Below are 19441 nucleotides of genomic sequence, written 5' to 3'. Positions count from 1 at the left end.
TCTGCAGAAGTAAAAGGCTAATTCTGCTGGCTCCATTTCCTGTAAACATATAAAAAAGTCTGTCCAATTAAAGCTCCTAAGGACTAATGGGTGAAACATACTTCCACTCTGAAGTTCACCTCTACATCTCCAAGAAGGACCCATGCCATAAATATATAATCTAAAAATAGATGCATTAATATTATTTCACTTAAAGCTTAGAGAAAATCTCTTAGTAGTATTTGTTGGAATTATTAATTTATCCAAAAAAACATGTGCTAAACACCTATATGTCAGGAGTTAAATTATGCTTGGTAGATATAACAATGAATAAGACACAAAGAGCTCAATCAGGGGTTTGGAAAACAAAAATATAAACAAATCCTGTAGACAACAGGATAGAGGGCTTTAAAGAGTACAAAGAGGGCAATAAAAGAAGAAATAATCAATTTTACAATCAGACTGCATTTTGTACACCTAAGTTATGTGACTCAAAATGATCTATTTGTGTATTTTAGTGGAAAAGACCTATTTAAAATATTTTTGCTAAGCTGATACTCTCCACTGAGTCTAAAGAGGTAAAAGCTCTGTATTTAACTTCCTATATTTAATATGTTTTAGAGTTTTTAGACACTGATATTTATTAAGAAAGAAAATGATATTAAAATCCCTTTACAACAGCAATTTTCAAACTTTTTCATCTCATGGCACACATAAACTAATTACTAAAATTCTGTGGCACACCAAAAATATATATATATATATTTTGCCAAATTGACATAGAAAAGGTTTAATTTTGATTGATTAAAAAAATAGTAATAATAATTACCTACTCGTGCTCCAAAGTGAATTTTAAAAAAATCAGGTGCCTATACTTGTATCAAAGAATTTCTGGTACCAAGAATTAACCAATCAAACATAACCTTACAATGCGACATAACCAATAAGATGCAACTCTATTATATGACCTATATATTTATGGTTCAAGACAGGGCATTCACACCAGAGGGCTAATGTTGTGCTGGCTGGCTGTTGTCATTTTCTTATTTGACAATCTAAGGGAAAAGCGGTCAGAGCCCCTGACTAGTCAGGTATTGCATGTTTTAAAAATTCTTGTGGCACAACAGTTGAAAATTGCTACTATATAAGATAAATGGACCAAATTCATCCTTTAAAAAGAACTTCCCAGAAAAATGACCAACAAAAAACTGAAAATGGAGAGCAAATGGGGCAGAGAGAGAGAAAAAGGAAGTTTAGAACTGATCGTAGAGTCAGGTTAAAGTCAATAAACTATCTCTTCCTAGCCAAGTTGCTAATATTTTTGCCAGGTACTTTTAATTCATAAAATCTAAGATGACAATAGTAATAATAAAAATCACAGCAGCAGAAATTTAATAAGAAGTTCCTGTATACCAGGCACTTTTCCAAGTTATGGCTTAACCCATTTCATCCTCACAACTTTCTCATCAGAAAGATATTATATTATTACCATTTTACAGATGAGAAAACCTAAGCATGAACATCAAATAATGTCAAAAAGCATACAACCAGCAAGTGGCAGAGCTAAATTTTGTGCCTAGAAAGTCTGGCTACAGATCCTGAGTTCTTAAGCATTTACTTCAAAACAAGAAAAGCAGTAAATAAAAAATAAAAAAAATAGTAGCGCTGGCTCAGCGGTTAGAGTGACAACCCTTGGACTAAAGGGCTGTGGGTTCGATTCTGATCAAGGGTACATACCTGGGCTACAGGTTCACAATCCCCGGCCCTGGTTAGCCTTGTGCGGGAGGCAACCAATCAATTTCTCTCTCACATTGATGTTTCTCTCCCCCCTTCAACTTCCCTCCCTCACTCCCTTCCACTTTCTCTAAAAATCAATGGAAAAACATGCTCAGATGGATTAACAAAAAAAGAAAAAACCTAAGAAAATAACATTATAGACTGTATTACATGACCTGCGGCCTGGGTTGGGACAGTTGTAATTAAAGATTTTTTTTTTTAATGTAAAAAGTATTTTTACTTTCTATAAATGTCCTTTTGACGTTAAAAAAAAAATCCAGACATATGAGGCACATATGAAAAGCTTACTAAGTATGACTGCGTTGGTGTAATATAAATGATTAGATTAGGCTGATAGGGCTTTAAGGGTGGAAAAAAACATATTTACTCAATGAATGCACATTCTCCCCCACCCCAAGTCTCTCCTTAAGTCTTCATTCATCGATGACTTTCCAATGATTATAGATTTTTCTATCTTCTTTTACACAAGAAATGCTCATAATATTCAAAGCTAACATTTTATAATTATAAGAAAGGCAGTAGATTTTACATATCAATTTTAAATATACTTCTGATCTTATCGACATATAAGTTTTCTAGTACACCTATTAAACAAATACATAAATGTGTATATAACCATATATAATACAATGACTCAAATATGATAGGAGTTTGTTTAATTTGGTTAGCCATATATAAACAACACAATGCATGTATCTTTAAAGAATTTTCTTTAGAAGACAAATTAAAAAACTCACCACTTTTTTTTAAAATCCCAAGCACTTGTATCAGAAGATCTGGATGATTCATCTAAAAAAGTTTCAAATTAAGTTAGTATACTAATTTCAAAGTTCAAGTTGCAGAACTTTAGAGAGAATTCAATTTCATTAAACATTTAAATAAAGCCATGATCTCTATTTTAATATAATGAAAACAGAAGAGTGTTTTACTTTTATGTTAACACATCTTGCTCATGGAATCTATGTGCTATGATTCCAGCAATACTCCTTGAAATAATGAGTTCTTAGGTAAGAAGATTCTGGAATTTCACAGCAAAAGAAATGTAAAAAATTAGTTTACCAAATAATTGTTAAAGAAAAGTTGTTGAGATAAATTTAAGAGATACTGATAACTGACAACATGGCCAAAAGCCTTAAATTAAACTACTACTTTAAAAAACAAGCTTGTCAAATGTTTAGTTTAACATGTACTTTGCTGCTATTTAAAAGTATTTAGTAATTTGTCCGGCCATTGTGGCTCAGTGGCTGAGCATCGACCCATGCACCAAGAGGTCGCCAATTCGATTCCCAGTCAGGACACACGCGTAGGTTGTGGGCCTAATCCCCAGTGAGGGGCATGCCTGCAGCGGGCAACTGATGTTCTCTCTCATTGATGTTTCTATCTCTCTCTCCCTCTCACTTCCTCTCTCTGTAAAATCAATAAAGGAGCCCTGGCCAGTATTGCTCAGCGGTTAGAGCATCGGCCTGTGTTCCAGAGACCCAGGTTCGGTTCCTGCTAAGGGTACGTACCTAGGTTGCAGTTTGTCCCCGGCCCTGGTAGGGTTGTGCGGGTGGCAACCACTCAATGTGTACCTTTCACGTCGATGTTTCACTCTCTCTCTCCCCTTTCCACTCTATCTGAACAAAAAATGGAAAAATGTCCTTGGGTGAGGATAAAAAAAAAAAAAATCAATAAAGGAAAAAAAAATTAGAAGTATTTAGTAATCACATATTAATTGTAAGTAAATGATTGTATCAAACTAGAAATTAATCATCTAATTTTCACCCAAATCAACCTCCCTGACCATAAACTTAATTCAAAATGTTAAAAACACATAAAATGTCAATTATTTTAGATGTTTGATATGTCAATAGATAAGCAATGTTAGCAGTGATAAACAATATTGGTACTTTTGCTAATGTTACAAGGCACTACTTTTTAAAAGTGCCCATAATGGCCCTGGCTAGGTAGCTCAGTTGGTTAAGAGCACCATCCCAATATGCCAAGGTTGGGGGTTCAAAACCTGGTCAGGGCACATAAAAGAAGCAACCAATGAATGCATAAATAAATGGAACAACAAATTAATGTTTCTCTCTCCCCCCTCCTCTCTCTAAAATCAATAACTAATTTTTTTTAAAGTATCCATAATGTACCAGGCACTATACAAAAATACCTGGTATATATAATCTTATTTAATATAAAACTTATTATCCCTATTTTGGAAATTAGGAAACTGAGGCTCAGAAAGGTCAAGTAAATGTAACCTGCTCACTGCAGCCAAGATATGAACATTGATCTTGAATGATTTCAAAGCTCTTTCCACTTTCTATACTACTTCCAAAAGCAGTAACTATTCAACATGCTCAAATACAATCACCTTTTTTAATACATAAAAGATTAGTTTACTGAAATGACTGGTTAGGAAATAATAATAAGAACAATTCCAGAAACTATTTTTATACATATTTTGATACGGTTATGGTACTTCTAACTCAAAATTGAAATTCTGTGGTACCTTCTGAATTAAAATTTGGTACTTTTTCTTTTTTTTATCCTCACCCGAGGACATTTTTTGATATTTTGCTCAGATAGAGTGGGAGGGGGAGAGAGAGAGAGAGAAACATCAATGCGAAAGGGACACATCGAGTGGTCGCCACCCATACGACCCAATCAGGGCCAGGGACAAACTGCAACCAAGGTACGTGTCCTTAGTAGGAACCGCACCCGGGTCTCTCCAGACCACAGGCCAACACTCCAACCACTGAGACAAACCGGTCAGGGCAAAATTTGGTACTTTTTAAATTAAAATTTGAGTTGCATTCCAATTAAGATAAGTGCTATATTAATACATAAAATAAATGCATTTTCATTTTTTCCACGTAGAGGCATTTAAAAATTGGTGAATTTTGACAGCATGATTCAAAGACTGAAAATATGTCACATTTTCAGTCACAATCAAACATGAGTGGTGGGACATTAACTCTGAAATCCTATTAGACTAGTTGTAAGCTATAAACTGGGGCACTAGGTTGAGCTACAGGGCAGAACTCCCATGTAGAGTCATGCAGAGACTTTGGGTACAGTTGAAGGGCTTGGATGGGCATATCACTATGGGGTTGGGCCATCACTTGCTGGGAGAAAAGCCTGGTTTTGGGCTGAGGAAGAAAGAGCAGGGGCTGAGTAGGAGGCATGGGAGTCTGAAGTAGAGGCTTGGCGACCTGGTATATCAAGGGCTGGAGCAGAGACAGAGGAAGCTGTGGATTTTTGAGATCACTGATGTTTGGGATTTAATGTTCAAAAAATGGCACTACTGGGGTGTTAAGAAATGGCATCACATTGCACTAAGGAAAGATGGTCTCCTTAGTATTGGGGATTTCCATCACTTCATGCTGAAGGATAGGCAGCACCACAGCAGGACGAGCAGGACATTTTGTGGAAGGACAGAATAGCGATGGGCTCAGTGTAAGGACAGATTAGAGGCTGTGGCTGAACAAAGAGGTGGGTTCTGTACTGGCATTCATCCTTTCTTTGCTGCTGTTTCTCATGTTCAAACTTCTCAGGTTTCTTGTTGATGTGTGTAATAGATTCCTCACTGCTTGAAAGGTTTTCTCCAGTCTCACTGGATATGCTGAGATCTTCCTTCTCCCTTGCAAGAGCAAGGACGAGGACCATCATAGCTATGAAGTCCAGTCTCAATGTGGCTTCCTCTGTAAATCACTGGTTATAAGATTTCTGTTCAGCTAATTTTCAGTTGGTTATTCAGGCTGATCGTTCTATATTTCAGTTGTAATTCCAGTTTGGTCTTAAGAGGAGGTGAGTGTAACTTCCACCTAACTCTGCTGCCACATTGGAACCTCCCATTTTTTCCTTTTTTTTAATGACTGAATTTCTCTGCTTTTTTTTGTTCTGTCCCTTATCTCTTTTATTCTATCTATGTCTGACACCTAATAGTAGTTTCCAAAAGTACTGTTTAATCATGACTGTAACTTCTAAAAGGCAGAATTTTATAAAAAAATACCAAATACTAGTTAAGAACCACATAGGAAAAGTTCTTTTCTAATTACTTACCTTGGGAGGAAATTTTATATCTATATTAACATCACTACTTTTCAGAGCAAACTTAGTCAGAGATGAGCCATACAACCTAAGTGAACATTCTGGAAAAAAAAGAAAAAATATCAAAGCATGAAATAGCATGCAAATATGGGACCTTTAAAAAACAGTGGTAGGAAAACTACATATATCTCAATTCTATGTTTTCTAATTCTAATACAACAATTTTAGAAGATATAGAATGATATCCTTCCTAACCGACCTACAAAATAAAAATGTTTCTCAGTTATGGGGTTCAGGAACACAGGTGGAAGAGAGAAATTACTCATAAAAGCTCAATATTTAAACAAAATTTCAGAAATAGTTCATTTAGGAATGACTACAAGTATGTTTACATTTAATATGTAACAGTGAAGAATGTACAAACTAATTATAGCTACTGTCACAAACTGCATTTCTTTCTTTTTAGATATTTACGTTTATGTAAGAGATAGCATTTTACATGGGGAAAGAATCATAGACATTCAATGACAATGCTCTTTAAAAATACAAAGTGAAGCCAAGTCAATTAACATTGCAAACCTAAAACCAAAATAACTCTGTGGCTTTCAAGAGTTCATATAACAAATTAATTAAAACAATAACATACTACCTACATCTTTCTCAGACCATCAATTATGTCATTTCAAAAATCATAATAAGGCAAATTTTAAAAGGATCTCATCAGAGGGCAATTTGAAAAATAATATGATTGGAACTGATCAGGCAGGTTTAGTTTCTTAGAAAGTGAGAGTTCATACTCAGTTGTAGCTATAGAAGCCTACTTTTCAAGTTCACAAAACGTATCAAAATCATTCAAGTCATTAAAGTCATAAAAATTTCATTTCTAGTCTTATAATAGTGAATTATTCTATATGTAACTTAAATTAGCACTCAGTGTATTTTAGATAGGCCACATTACAGAAATAATAAAGAGAAATAAAAATGTTTTCCATTATTAAATTTCAATTTTATATTCTTATACATCCCACAACAGCTTTTTTATCAAACTATAATTTACCAACTGCTCAAAATCCCTTTGGTGTTAAGAATTCTTAATATACGTTTACTTAAATTCAATACTGATGCAAAAATAAAGATAAGAATTGGGAGCTAAGCAAATAATCTTTACATAAATGTCTACAATAAGCCTGGCCCAACTACCCCTGGCACCAAAAACATAAGGTTTCTATAAAGGAGGAGCAGAATAAAAAAGAAATTAAAGTGAAAATTTTATCTCTAACTTCCTTTCTTAATTTTTCCCTACCATTTTGCAATAGACATTTTATTTAGTGACTGCTTATAATGTATATATTGAAAATAATATAACTAAAATGTTCATTCATAAGTCAATGATACTGAAAAATTAATATAAAATATAATGTCCAACTACTAAGAAATTATCCTGTTCCTGGCAGTTAAAAAATATTTTTTTTAATTACAAAACTATGTTGTGCCAAAATTCTCCATTTTGCTTTTGTGCAATATGTCTCCCCCAAAAAGCCATTTACATAACAATTAAATTCATCTACTTTTAAGATAAAGTGGGGGGAAAGGAAAACATTAAGAAATTTACCCTAAGTTCAAGAGAAAAGAAGAGAAAGAGTTGTGCGATTTAAAAAAAAAAGTATAAAATATATTTGTACCTGGTAAAAATGTTGTTATAACCTTTGACATTTCCTCCACAATTTCCTGACGGACTCTGAGGTCATCATCTGTTATTCCTTGTTCTTTTGCTAATTCAATAACTGCAACACTTAAAGCTGCCAAGTGGGCAGGGGAAGGAGGTGGCAGAGAACGAAGCTCACTTTCTTCCTGTTTTTCCTGTTAGTATAACATTTAACAACAACAATATAAAAAAAATGTCTATTTTAATGTCCTTATATTTAGGAGAAAAAGACAAATATATTCAACATCTATGTGCCAGATTTAAGGCACATAGGATATGGAAGTGAACAAGAGAGACAGAGATTCCTGCCCTTGTGAAGCAAATTTGGAAGGCCGAAAGCTACTGTGAATGAGGCTATTAAACATTAAAAAATAAAACTTGTTATACTTCATTGTCTGCATAAATTCTGAAATGCCAAGAGACCATAAGTACAACACTTAGCTGATAATTCTGTTGCAGCAAAGAGATTGTTTGAGATGTAGTAGGCCTTGAATTGCCTCTGATCAGCAAATACAGTATCAGATTAAATGGTCACAAGAAAACATCCTAGACACTATCATCACTTTGATATATTACCTACAATTTACGATTGATTTCTCTCTATTATCCAACACTAGGCAAAAATGTTTTAAAACTCTCTCTCTCTCTCTCTCTCTCTCTTCTGCTAAAACAGGGGTAAGGGAACATCCAGCCCCCAGGCCGAATAAAGGCCCACAAAATCAATACCAGCTATCATCACACGCCTCACCAAAGAGAAGCAGTTCCAGCCATCACATTAGGGGTAAATTAATTAAATGTTTGACCAAATATAGCAGGCTAATTTTTAAGTTGATAATTTTATATGGCCCTCAAATGATGTTATAAATATCCAAATGACCCTTGGCAGTATAAAGGTTCCCCACCCCTGTGCTAAAAGTTTGAAAGCCATATTAAACCAAGGAGCTAAAGAGGGACTATATTTTACATATATACAATAACTTTTTAAAACTAACTTAATGTTCGGGTTTTTAAAAAATGCATGCTAACCGGAAAAAAAATGACATAAAATATAAGAAAATAGAAAGAAGAAAAATCTCTCACAAGCTCGTGTCCTACTATTTTCTTTATATTTTAAACATAACTGAGACCTATCATTTCTTTTATTTATTATTATAACAAGGGCATATTCTTTTACCACATTTCACAGAAGAAATTATCTCTAATTTTGAGACATGGAACTCCCAATAGATCTAATAATCAAAAACAGTTTGGCCCTGGCCGGTTTAGCTCAGCGGTTAGAGCATCGGCCTGCGGTCCCAAGAGACCCGGGGTTCGGTTCCCTCTAAGGGCACGTACCTCAGTTGCAGTTTGTCCCCAGCCCTGGTTGGTCGTGCGGGTGGCAGCCACTCAATGTGTCCCTTTCACATCGATGTTTCTCTCTCTCTCTCTCTCTCTCCCTCCCACTCTACCTGAACAAAAAAATGGAAAAAATGTCCTCGGGTGAGGATAAAAAAATTTAAAAAATAGTTTGTTCTCCCTACTCTCCCTAGTACAGTTAAACAAAGACTGGTCTATTCCTAATTTTATTCATTGTTACCATATTCAGTCTTAACATAAGTAAAGTTTACCTAAGGCACAGAATAATCAAACATAGGAGTTAAGACAACCTCATTTTTATTAAGTTTCTGTGACCATTTCTGCAACTTTAATTATAAGTCTTAAGTTTGCAGTATATATATATATATATATATATATATATATATATATATTTTTAGGATTTATCCAAGTATTAATAGCAATATACTTAATGAACAAAAAAATACAGTAAAACCTCAATATAACAGACTAATTCGGGCAAGGGAGTGTCCGTTAAAACTGAAAGTCTGTTACATAATAAAGTAGGTTTTCTGAATGCATGTTAAAAAATTGACAAAAAAGTTTACTTGTGTTTACTTATATAGACACATTTGTGTAATTAAATTAAGTATGTGTGAAAAGTTTAATTTCACATTAAAGTTTTCTAAGTATATCACAGCAAAATGCTTTGAATTAAATTGCTAGATTGTCATGGCAATAAGAAAATAAAAGACAATCAATGAACACACTCTTCTACCTATGCTATTAATAAGCCTATTCTACTTCCTTTAGAATACTGTTCCATCAAACATTCTCACTGATATCCTCATATCATTGATCAACCTCACATCCTCCCAATATCCTCATATATCCTTTGTCATAAATATAATCAATGAAGTACCTGCCCTTATGTAACTTACATCCTAGTTAGAGGAAACAGACAACAGATGAATATTATCATGTCAGGTAGTATTATGAAGAAAAATAAAACAGGGTAAGAGACTACAGACTGGGGGTTTTGTTTTTTATAATAAAGTGGACAAAGAAGGCTACTCTGAACAGGTAATGTTTAAGCAAAGACCTGAAAGAAGTAAAAGAGACAGAAAATTTCTGGGGGAAGAGCATTTTAAACACAGTGAACAATAAATGCAAAGACTCGGAAACAAGAAAGTGCCTAATGTTATTCAAAGAGATCAATGTGTCTGGACTAACAAAGGGATGACTGTGCAAGATGATGAGGTTGAAGAGTTAACTAGAAGTCAAATATTGTATGACCTTATGAAACTTGGTAAGGGCTTAGAATTTTATTCTAAGTTATGAAGTCACTGAAGGGCTATGAGCAAGAAGTAACATCAGATGACACTGTAAAAGATTCCTAGTTGCTGAATAAAGAATAGATTGTGGGGGACAGGAAGAGATGTAGGTTGAAAACAGTCCAGGTAAGAGATGGTGGTAGCTTTAGACTAAAGCAGAAAGAATAGAGGTATATGGAAAATGACTAAATTTGGAATACATAATGTTTTGAAGGTAAATTCTATAGAATGTTACTGGTTTGAATGTGGTGTATAAAAGAAAAGATAAATCAAAGGTACTTGTCCTAAGCAACTGGATAAATGGCGGCACCTTCTGTTGAGATGAGGTAAATTCTTGAAAGAATTACTTTAGACTAAGAAAACTTGCCCAAGAGGCTAGAGCCTCCTAATTAGTGTTCCATTTCCAGTCTTTGGCCCTTCATCACATTCCCTATATCTCTACCAGTTACTCTCCTAATTAAAAGCGTCCAATAAATCCTCAACAAGATACTAGCAAACCAAATTCAGCAGAATATTTAAAGGATAATATACCATGACCAAGAGTAACTTATTCCTTCTGGAATCCAAGAATGGTTCAATATACAATACTCAATCAATATAACACACCACCTTAACACAATGATAGGGCAAAAAAATGACACAATCACATGATTACCTCAATTGATGCAGGGGAAAAAAAAACTCAACAAACTAGAAATAAAAGAAAATTACTGCCCTGGCCGGTTTGGCTCAGCTGTTAGAGAGTTAGCCCGTGGACTAGAGACTCTCAGGTTTGGTTACTGCTAAGGGCACATACCTCGGTTGCAGTTTGTCCCCGGCCCCGGTTGGGGTTATGGGGGTGGCAACCAGTCGATGTGTCTCTCACATCGATGTTTCTCTCTCGCTCCCTCCCTCTCTCCCTCCCGCTCTGTCTGAATATAAATGCAGATATGTCCTCAGGTGAGGATTAAAAAAAGAAAAGAAAATAACTGCCCTGGCCTGTGTGGCTCACTTGGTTGAGCATCGTCCTGTACGCCAAAAGGTCACCACATGGATTACCCATCAGGGCACAAGCCAAGGTTTTGGGATCAATCCCTGGTTGGTGTGCCTGCAGGAGGCAGCCAATCAATGTTTCTCTCTCACATCGATGTTTCTCTGTCTTTCTCCCTACCTCCCTCTCCTTTCCTCTCTCTGAAATCAATAAAAAAAAATTTTTAAAGCCATAAAAAATAAACAATTCCCATGCCAGAGAGACACATTTAAAAAAAAAACTACTTGCACCCTGGCCAGTTTGGCTCAGCGGTTAGAGTGTTGGCCTGCGGTCCGGAGAGACCCAGGTTCAGTTCCCGCTAAGGGCATGTACCTCAGTTGTAGTTTGTCCCCGGCCCTGGTTGGGTCGTGTGAGTGGCAGCCATTCGATGTGTCCCTTTCACGTCGATGTTTCTCTCTCTCTCCTTCTCTCTCCCTCCCACTCTATCTGAACAAAAAATGGAAAACTGTCCTCGGGTGAGGATAAAAAAACAAAAAACAAAATAAAATAAAATAAAATAAAACTGCTTTCACATAATAAAGACCACATATGAAAAACCCACAGCTAATATCATAGTCAGTGGTAAAGACTGAAAGCTTTTCCTCTAAGATCAGGAAAAGTCAAGAATGCCCATTTTTCACCACTTCCATTCAACATGTTATTGGAAGTTCTAGCCAGGGAAATTAGGCAAGAAAAAAAAATATAAAGCAATCAAATTTGAAAGGAAAAAATAAAATGATCTCTACTCAGATAACATAATCTAATATTGTAGAAAACCAAAATGATTCCACAAAAATGTTAGAATAAATAAACAAATTCAAAGGACTTCCGGTCAAGATGGCGGCGTAGTGAAACGCAGTATCGCGTTCTCCCACAACCACATCCAAGTTACAACAAAACTATAGAACAACCATCATCCAAAACCGCCTGAAATCAAGCTGAATGGAAGTCCTACAACTACGGAATTAAAAAATAAAATAAAATAAAAAAAGCAGCTACATCCAGACCGGTAGGAGGGGCGGCGGCGCGAGGAGTGGCGGCAGCGGAGTGGCGACGCGATGGGCTGGTCCCACACCCAAGTGTGGTGAATAAAAATCAGGAGGCTCCCGCGGCTGGGAAGGTCCTTCCTGAGGACTGAGGGGTCCCCGTCCCACACCAGGTGCCCCGCTCAGGTTTCCAGTGCCAGGAAGAGAAGTCCCCATAACTTCTGGCTGGAAAAACCAGCAGAAACTGAGGCTCAGGGAAGCTGAAGCGGCTGGAGCCACAGGCAGCTCCCTAAAGGGCCGGCGCACAGACTTATCGGACTCTCTCCCTCTGAGCTCGGAGGGGAGGCAGCTCGAGGGGCACCAGAGACATACAGGGAAGAACTGAGCTGTTTGGCACTGGAGCGAGGGCTGGAGAGGGGGCTTTCTCGGGGACAAACGTGCTGTAAGAGGCCTTTGTTCCTTTGGTGAGCCCTTCCCTGGGGCTGCAGACAGTCGCCATATCTGGGACTCCAGCAACCTGGCTCACACTGGTAGCCCCGCCCCACCCCACACAACTTTCAAGCCCACCCAAGCTCTTGCTACTTGCTTAACCATAGGATTGGCCTGTCTTGGATCCTGCTTCAGGTTTTTCCTAAATTCTTTCAAACGAGCAGCATCGGGTCTCAGCGAGCCCCATACCTCTCATTAAGTAATACACTGAAACAAACACAGGGAGGCAGCCAAAATGAGGATACAAAGAAACAGGTCTCAAATGAAAGAACACAACAAAACCCCAAGAAAAGAACTAAGCGAAATGGAGATAAGCAACCTAACAGATGCTGAGTTCAAAATACTGCTTATAAGGATGCTCAATGAACTCAGTGAGGGCCTCAAGAGCATAAAAAAGGACCAGTCAGAAATGATCGCTGCACAGTTAGAAACAAAGGAGGCTTTAACTGAAATAAAGAATAATTTACATAGCTTCAATAATAGAGTACGTAAATCCAAGGAGCAAACCATCGATTTGGAATATAAGGAAGCAAAAAACGCCCAATCAGAACTGCAGAAAGAAAAAAGAATCCAAAAAAATGAGGATAGTGTAAGGAGCCTCTGGGACAACTTCAAGCGTGCCAACATTCGCATCTTGGGGGTGCCCGAAGGAGAAGAGAGAGAACAAGAAATCGAAAACCTGTTTGAAACAATAATGGCAGAAAACTTTCCTAACTTGGTGAAGGAAACAGACATACAAGTCCAGGAAGCACAGAGAGTCCCAAACAAGATGAACCCCAAGAGGCCCACACCAAGACACATCATCATCAAAATGCAAAAGGTTCAAGACAAAGAGAGAATCTTAAAAGCAGCAAGAGAAAGGCAGCTAGTTACCTACAAGAGAGTTCCCATTAGGCTGTCAGCTGATTTCTCAAAAGAAACTTTGCAGGCCAGAAGGGAGTGGCAAGAAATATTCAGAGTGATGAAAACCAAAAACCTACAACCAAAATTACTCTATCCTGCAAAGCTGTCATTTAGAATCGATGGACATATAAAAACTTTCCCAGACAAGAAAAAGTTAAAGTAGTTCATCACTACCAAACCGTTATTATATGAAATGATGAAGGGTCTTTTTAAAGAAAAAGATAAAATGTATGAACAAACAAAATGGCAATGAATACATATCTATCAACAATGGAATCTGCAAACAAAATGAACAGGAAGAACAGGAACATTCTCATAGATACAGAGAACATTTTGTTGGTTGCCAGTTGGGAAGGGGGTTGGGGGAATGGATGAAAAAGGTGAAGGGATTAAGAAGCACAAATTCATTGCTAGACTGACAAACCTCAAAGGGAAAGGGGTTGGGGGGTGGGAAGAAATAAACCAAAGAACTTATATGCATAACCAATGGACACGGACAATAGTTTGGGAAAAGGTGGGAGGGGGGCGGGAGTGGGGAGGAGGGGGTCAATGGGGGAAAAATGTAGAACATCTGTAATACATTTTACATCCAACAATAAAGATGTGGGGAAAATAAATAAATAAATAAATAAAAAATAAAAATAAATTTAAAAAGTCAAAAAAATAAACAAATTCAGCAAAGTAGCAGGTACAAATCAACACATGAAAATCAGTGCACTTCTATACACTACCAATAAACAATCTGAAAAGGAAATTAAAAAAACAATTACACAGGGTAGAGGGAATCAATGGGGGAAAAAACAGGGGACATCTGTAATACTCTCAACAATAAAAATAATTTTAAAAAGAAAAAGAAAATTCCATTTAAAGCAGCATCAAAAAGAATAAAATACTTAGGAATTAACTTAACCAAGGAGATAAAAGTTTTGTATAGTGAAAACAATAAAACACTGCTTAAAGAAATGAAAGACATGAATAAATAGAAAGCCATCCCATGTTTATGAATTCTCAGACTTAATATTGTTAAGATATTAATACTACCCAAAGCAATCTATAGACTCAATGCAATCCCCATCAAAATCCCAATGACATTTTTTTCTCAGAAACAGAAAAACTGATTCTAAAATTGAGGTGAAATCTTAGGGACCCCAAAGAGCTAAAACCACCTTGAAAAAGAACATCAAAGTTAGAGAACTCACATTTCCTTATTTCAAAACTTACCACAAAACCACAGTGACCAAAATAGCATGGTACTGGCATAAAGACAGCTGTATTAGGGCAATGGAATAAAATAGAAAGCCCAGAAAAAGATGTTCACATATACGGTCAAATGATTTTTTTAAAGAATTTAAAACATATGTTTCTATTGTTTGTTTTTTTTTAGAGAGAGAAACATCAATTGGCTACCTCCTGCAAACCCCGCACTGGGGACCAATTCCACAACCTAGGCATGTGCTCTGACCGGAAGGAACCTCTCAGTCCATGGGACAACACTCAATCCACTTGAGCCATACCGGCTGGGCTCAAATGATTTTTAATAAGGATGTCAAGACCATTCAATGGGGAAAAGACTGTCTTTTCAAGAAATAGTGCTAGAAAAACTGGATATCTACATGCAATGTGAACCCTTACCTTATACCATCTATATGAATTAACACAATCAAATAGGATCAAAGACCTAAATGTAAGAGCAAAATTACAGAACTCCCTTTTTTTTTTTTTTTTTAGTGTAATAGAATTTTTAAATTAAGTATATTGGAGTGATACTGGTTAATAGGATCATATAGGTTTCAGATGTAGATTTCTATGATACAAGATCTGAACACTGTACATTGCTGGTGAGAATGTAAAATGGTTCAACTGCTATGGAAAACTGAATGTCAGTTTCTTGGAAAACTACACACAGGTCTACCATCTGATCCATTTAATTATGTTGGAAAGGAAAGACATTAAGAAGGCTTCTGGATATATAATGAAAGCAGGGATTCAAACAAGTATTTCTACACCAGTGTTCACAGTAGCATTATTCACCATAGCCAAAAGGTAGAAACAACCCAAATATATATCCATGGATTAACAAATACACAAAACATGGTATATACATAGAACGGAATATTATTTAACATTAAAAAGGAAGAAAGCCCTGGCCGGTTTGGCTCAGTGGTTAGAGCGTTGGTCTGCGGTCCGGAGAGACCCGGGTTCGGTTTCCACTAGGGGCGCATACCTCGGTTGCAGTTTGTCCCCGCCCCTGGTTGGTCATGCGGGTGGCAGCCACTCATGTGTCCCTTTCACGTCGATGTTTCTCTCTCTCTCTCTCTCTTTATCCCTCTCTCTCCCTCCCACTCTGTACAAAAAATGGAAAAATATCCTCGGGTGAGGATAAAAAAACAAAAAGAGAAATCAACGGTGCCCTGGCCAGTTTGGCTCAGCGGTTAGAGTGTCCGCCTATGGTCCAGAGAGACCCAGGATTGGTTCCCGATAAGGGCATGTACCTCAGTTGCAGTTTGTTCCCGGCCCTGGTCGGGTGGCAGCCACTCGATGTGTCCCTTTCACGTCGATGTTTCTCTCTCTCTCTCTCGCCCTCCCACTTTATCTGAACAAAAAATGGAGAAATGTCCTCGGATGAGGATAAAAAAAAAGACATCGACGGCATTTGTATACACCAATGATGAACTCACAGAAAGAGAAACTGAAAAAACAATCCCATTTCCCATCACGGCAAAAAAATAAAGATACCTAGGAATAAACTTAACCAAAGAAGTAAAGGACCTATGTGAAGAAAAGTACAGGATATTGAAAAAAGAAATAGAGGAAGATATAAAAAAGTGAAAGCACATACCTTGTTCATGGATTGGAAGAATTAACATCATTAAAATGTCCATATTACCCAAAGCAATCTATAGATTCAATTCAATCCCCATCAAAATACCAACGACATATTTCACAGAACTAAAACAAATACTTCAAAAGTTCATATGGGACCAAAAAAGTCCCTGAATAGCAACAGCAATCTTGAAAAAGAAGGACAAAGTAGGTGGGATCACAATACCAGATATTAGGTTATACTACAAAGCGACTGTAATCAAAACAGCCTGGTACTGGCACAAGAACAGGTATATAGAGCAGTGGAACAGAATAGAGAACCCAGAAATGGACCCAAGACACTATACTCAATTAATATTTGACAAAGAAGGCAAGAGCATACAATGGAGTAAAGTCAGCCTGTTTAATAAATGGTGTTGGAAAAATTGGACAGCTACATGCAAAAAAATGAAACTAGACCATCAACTTACACCATACACAGAAATAAACTCAAAATGGATAAAAGACTTAAATGAGACCTGTTAATCCATAAAAATTCTAGAAGAAAATGTAGGCAACAAAATTTCGGACATCACACGCAGCAGAATTTTCACTGATACATCACCTAAGGCAACAGAAACAAAGGAAAAAATGAACACCTGGGACTACATCAAACTAAAAAGCTTCTGCACAGCAAAAGAAACAATCATCAAATGGAAAGGCAACTCACTGTATGGGAGAACAATGATATATCATTGTTAATGATACATCAGATAAGGGGTTAATTTCCAAAATATATGGAGTACTCATAGAACTCAACAAAAGGAAGACAAAGAACCCAATTAAAAAATGGGCAGAGGAGCTGAAGAGACACCTCTCCAAACAGGACATACAAAATGGCCAAGAGACATATGAAGAAATGCTCAACATTACTAATCATCAGAGAGATGCAAATTAAAACAACAATGAGGTATCACCTCATACCTGTCAGAATGGACACCATCGACAAATCATCAAACAATAAGTGTTGGCGAGGATGTGGAGAAAAGGGGACTCTAGTACACTGCTGGTGGGAATGCAGACTGGTGCAGCCACTATGGAAAACAATATGGTGTTACCTCAAAAAATTAAAAATGGAACTGCCATTTGACCCAGTGATCCCACTTCTAAAAATATACCCTAAGAAGCCTGAAACACCAATCAGAAAGGATATATGTACCCCCATGTTCATAGCAGCACTATTTACAATAGCTAAGATCTGGAAACAGCCCAAGTGTCCATCAGTAGACGAATGGATAAAAAAGCTGTGGTACATATACACAGTGGAGTACTATGCAGCTGTTAAGAAAGAAAGATCTCTTATCCTTTGAGACGAAATGGAGGGATCTGGAAAGTATTATCATAAGTAAAACAAGCCAAGCAGAAAAAGACAAATACCACATGATCTCACTTATTTGTGGAATATAATGAACATAGCAGTCTGAGGAATAGGGTAGACCCAGAAACATGGATGTAGGGTATGGACTGACAACCCTCAGAATAGGGAGTGGTTGGGGGGAGGGCAGAGATAAACCACCGAACTTACATGCATGTACGCATGACCAGTGGACATGGACAATGAAGCCGGAGATGGGATGGGGGGGATGGGGAGGAGGGTGTCAATGCAGTATAAAAGGAGAAACATCTGTAACAAAAACAAAATTTAAAAAAAAAAAAAAAAAGTTTCACACTCATGAGGTCAGAATTCTCTTGTCTCAGGGCACTGATGCTTACAGAGGTGAAGTAGCCCAAGGTGGTAGAGCTGGCAAACGGGATTCCAACCACATCTGTCTGGCTCAAAATCCAAGCTCTTAACCACCATGATACTCTGAAAGAAGAGCTGAAGGATGCAGACAGCCTCAGGAAGGGGAGGAAGAGAAGCCAGCAAAGTGCCCAACGAGGTAAGGTAGAAACTAGGGCTTGTCTGATAGAGGCAGGGCATCTCAGGGAGTGGGGAGAGTCTCTTCAACATTGGTGCCACCAGACAGTGCGTGAGGATGAGGTCTGCTGTTATCACTTATTAAGAAATTTGAAAATACAAGTGATAATTTCTTTTAAAAAAAAGTAATAAATAAACTATTACTTCAAGGTTCAATTCAAATGTTCACTTTCTCAGAAAAATTGTCCCTGTTCTAGAGTATGTAAAATATTCTTATACATTTCTTTAGCAATACATTTCCCCCCTTAATAAAACTCATGATCCTTAAATCCTTATTCAAGGGATGCCTTCACCAATCTTTAGAAACTCTAAGGGCAAAAACGACAACTATCTTATTTACCATTGCCTGGACCTAAGCACATAAGAATTCAATAAATATCAGTTGGATTAACTACACCTGATGGTTTTAAACTTAGGAATCAACACACTTTAGGATGAGCAAATTGGTCTCTGAGAAGGTTCCCCCCTTGACTATGTAAGATAAGGAGGGAAATCAGTGTTTCAACGATGTCACTGAGGTTACTAATATACAACTGGATAAATACTGGATTTTCACTTTCATAAATAAAAAATATTTGATATAGTTGTACCATTCAAAAATAAATAAAACATTTTATAATAAGAACTTACCAAAATATTTTTCTTATGTCTTTTCTCCTTTATATGTTTATGAGCTCCCTGGATATTTTCAATGTGAATTAAGCAAAGTTTGCATAGATACCGGCAATTGGTATATTCTGGTGAGCGCTAAAAAGTGAAAACAGAGAAATAATGTTTTACTATATATGTGAATGACACAATTATGTAAGCACAAGAGATAAAAATAAGCACTGAAGGATTAAATTTTAATAAACAAATCAGTACTTATATAACCAAGATAGTTGTCCTTTCAAAACAGTCATCATAAGATTAGATACTAATTTCTTTCTTTCTTTTTTTTTTTTTGGTACGTGCCCCTTCGGAAACCAAACCCAGGACTCTCTGGTCCGCAGGCCGATGCTCCAACCACTGAGCAAAACTGGCCAGGGCAGATTAGATACTAATTTCAAACACTATCATAAAAATGCTAAATATGTTTGCATAATATAATTTTTACAATCCAATGTAAAA

The 19441-nt window shown here is 36.8% G+C and overlaps 1 protein-coding gene across 5 annotated transcripts in view; it reads right to left on the bottom strand.

Annotated features, from left to right (window-relative positions):
- The window catches only part of TUT4 (terminal uridylyl transferase 4), an 86696-nt gene that overhangs the window by 52835 nt on the left and 14420 nt on the right, over window positions 1-19441 (bottom strand). For all 5 annotated transcript variants that reach the window (XR_004958934.1, XM_036256734.1, XM_036256735.1 and 2 more), the window contains exons 3-6: window positions 18962-19078; window positions 7494-7671; window positions 5824-5912; window positions 2514-2565 (exon numbers count right to left, since the gene is read on the bottom strand). Coding sequence is in view for 4 of the 5 variants with exons in the window: in XM_036256734.1 (XP_036112627.1) it covers window positions 2514-2565; window positions 5824-5912; window positions 7494-7671; window positions 18962-19078 (436 nt within the window). In the remaining variant the exon portion in view is untranslated. The remainder of the gene's footprint in view (window positions 1-2513; window positions 2566-5823; window positions 5913-7493; window positions 7672-18961; window positions 19079-19441) is intronic.

This window comes from Molossus molossus, unplaced genomic scaffold (assembly GCF_014108415.1).
Source record: "Molossus molossus isolate mMolMol1 unplaced genomic scaffold, mMolMol1.p scaffold_m16_p_12, whole genome shotgun sequence".
Lineage (NCBI taxonomy): Eukaryota > Metazoa > Chordata > Mammalia > Chiroptera > Molossidae > Molossus > Molossus molossus.
Note: the sequence above shows the minus strand (reverse complement) of the source record. Positions and strands in the feature narration are given on the sequence as shown.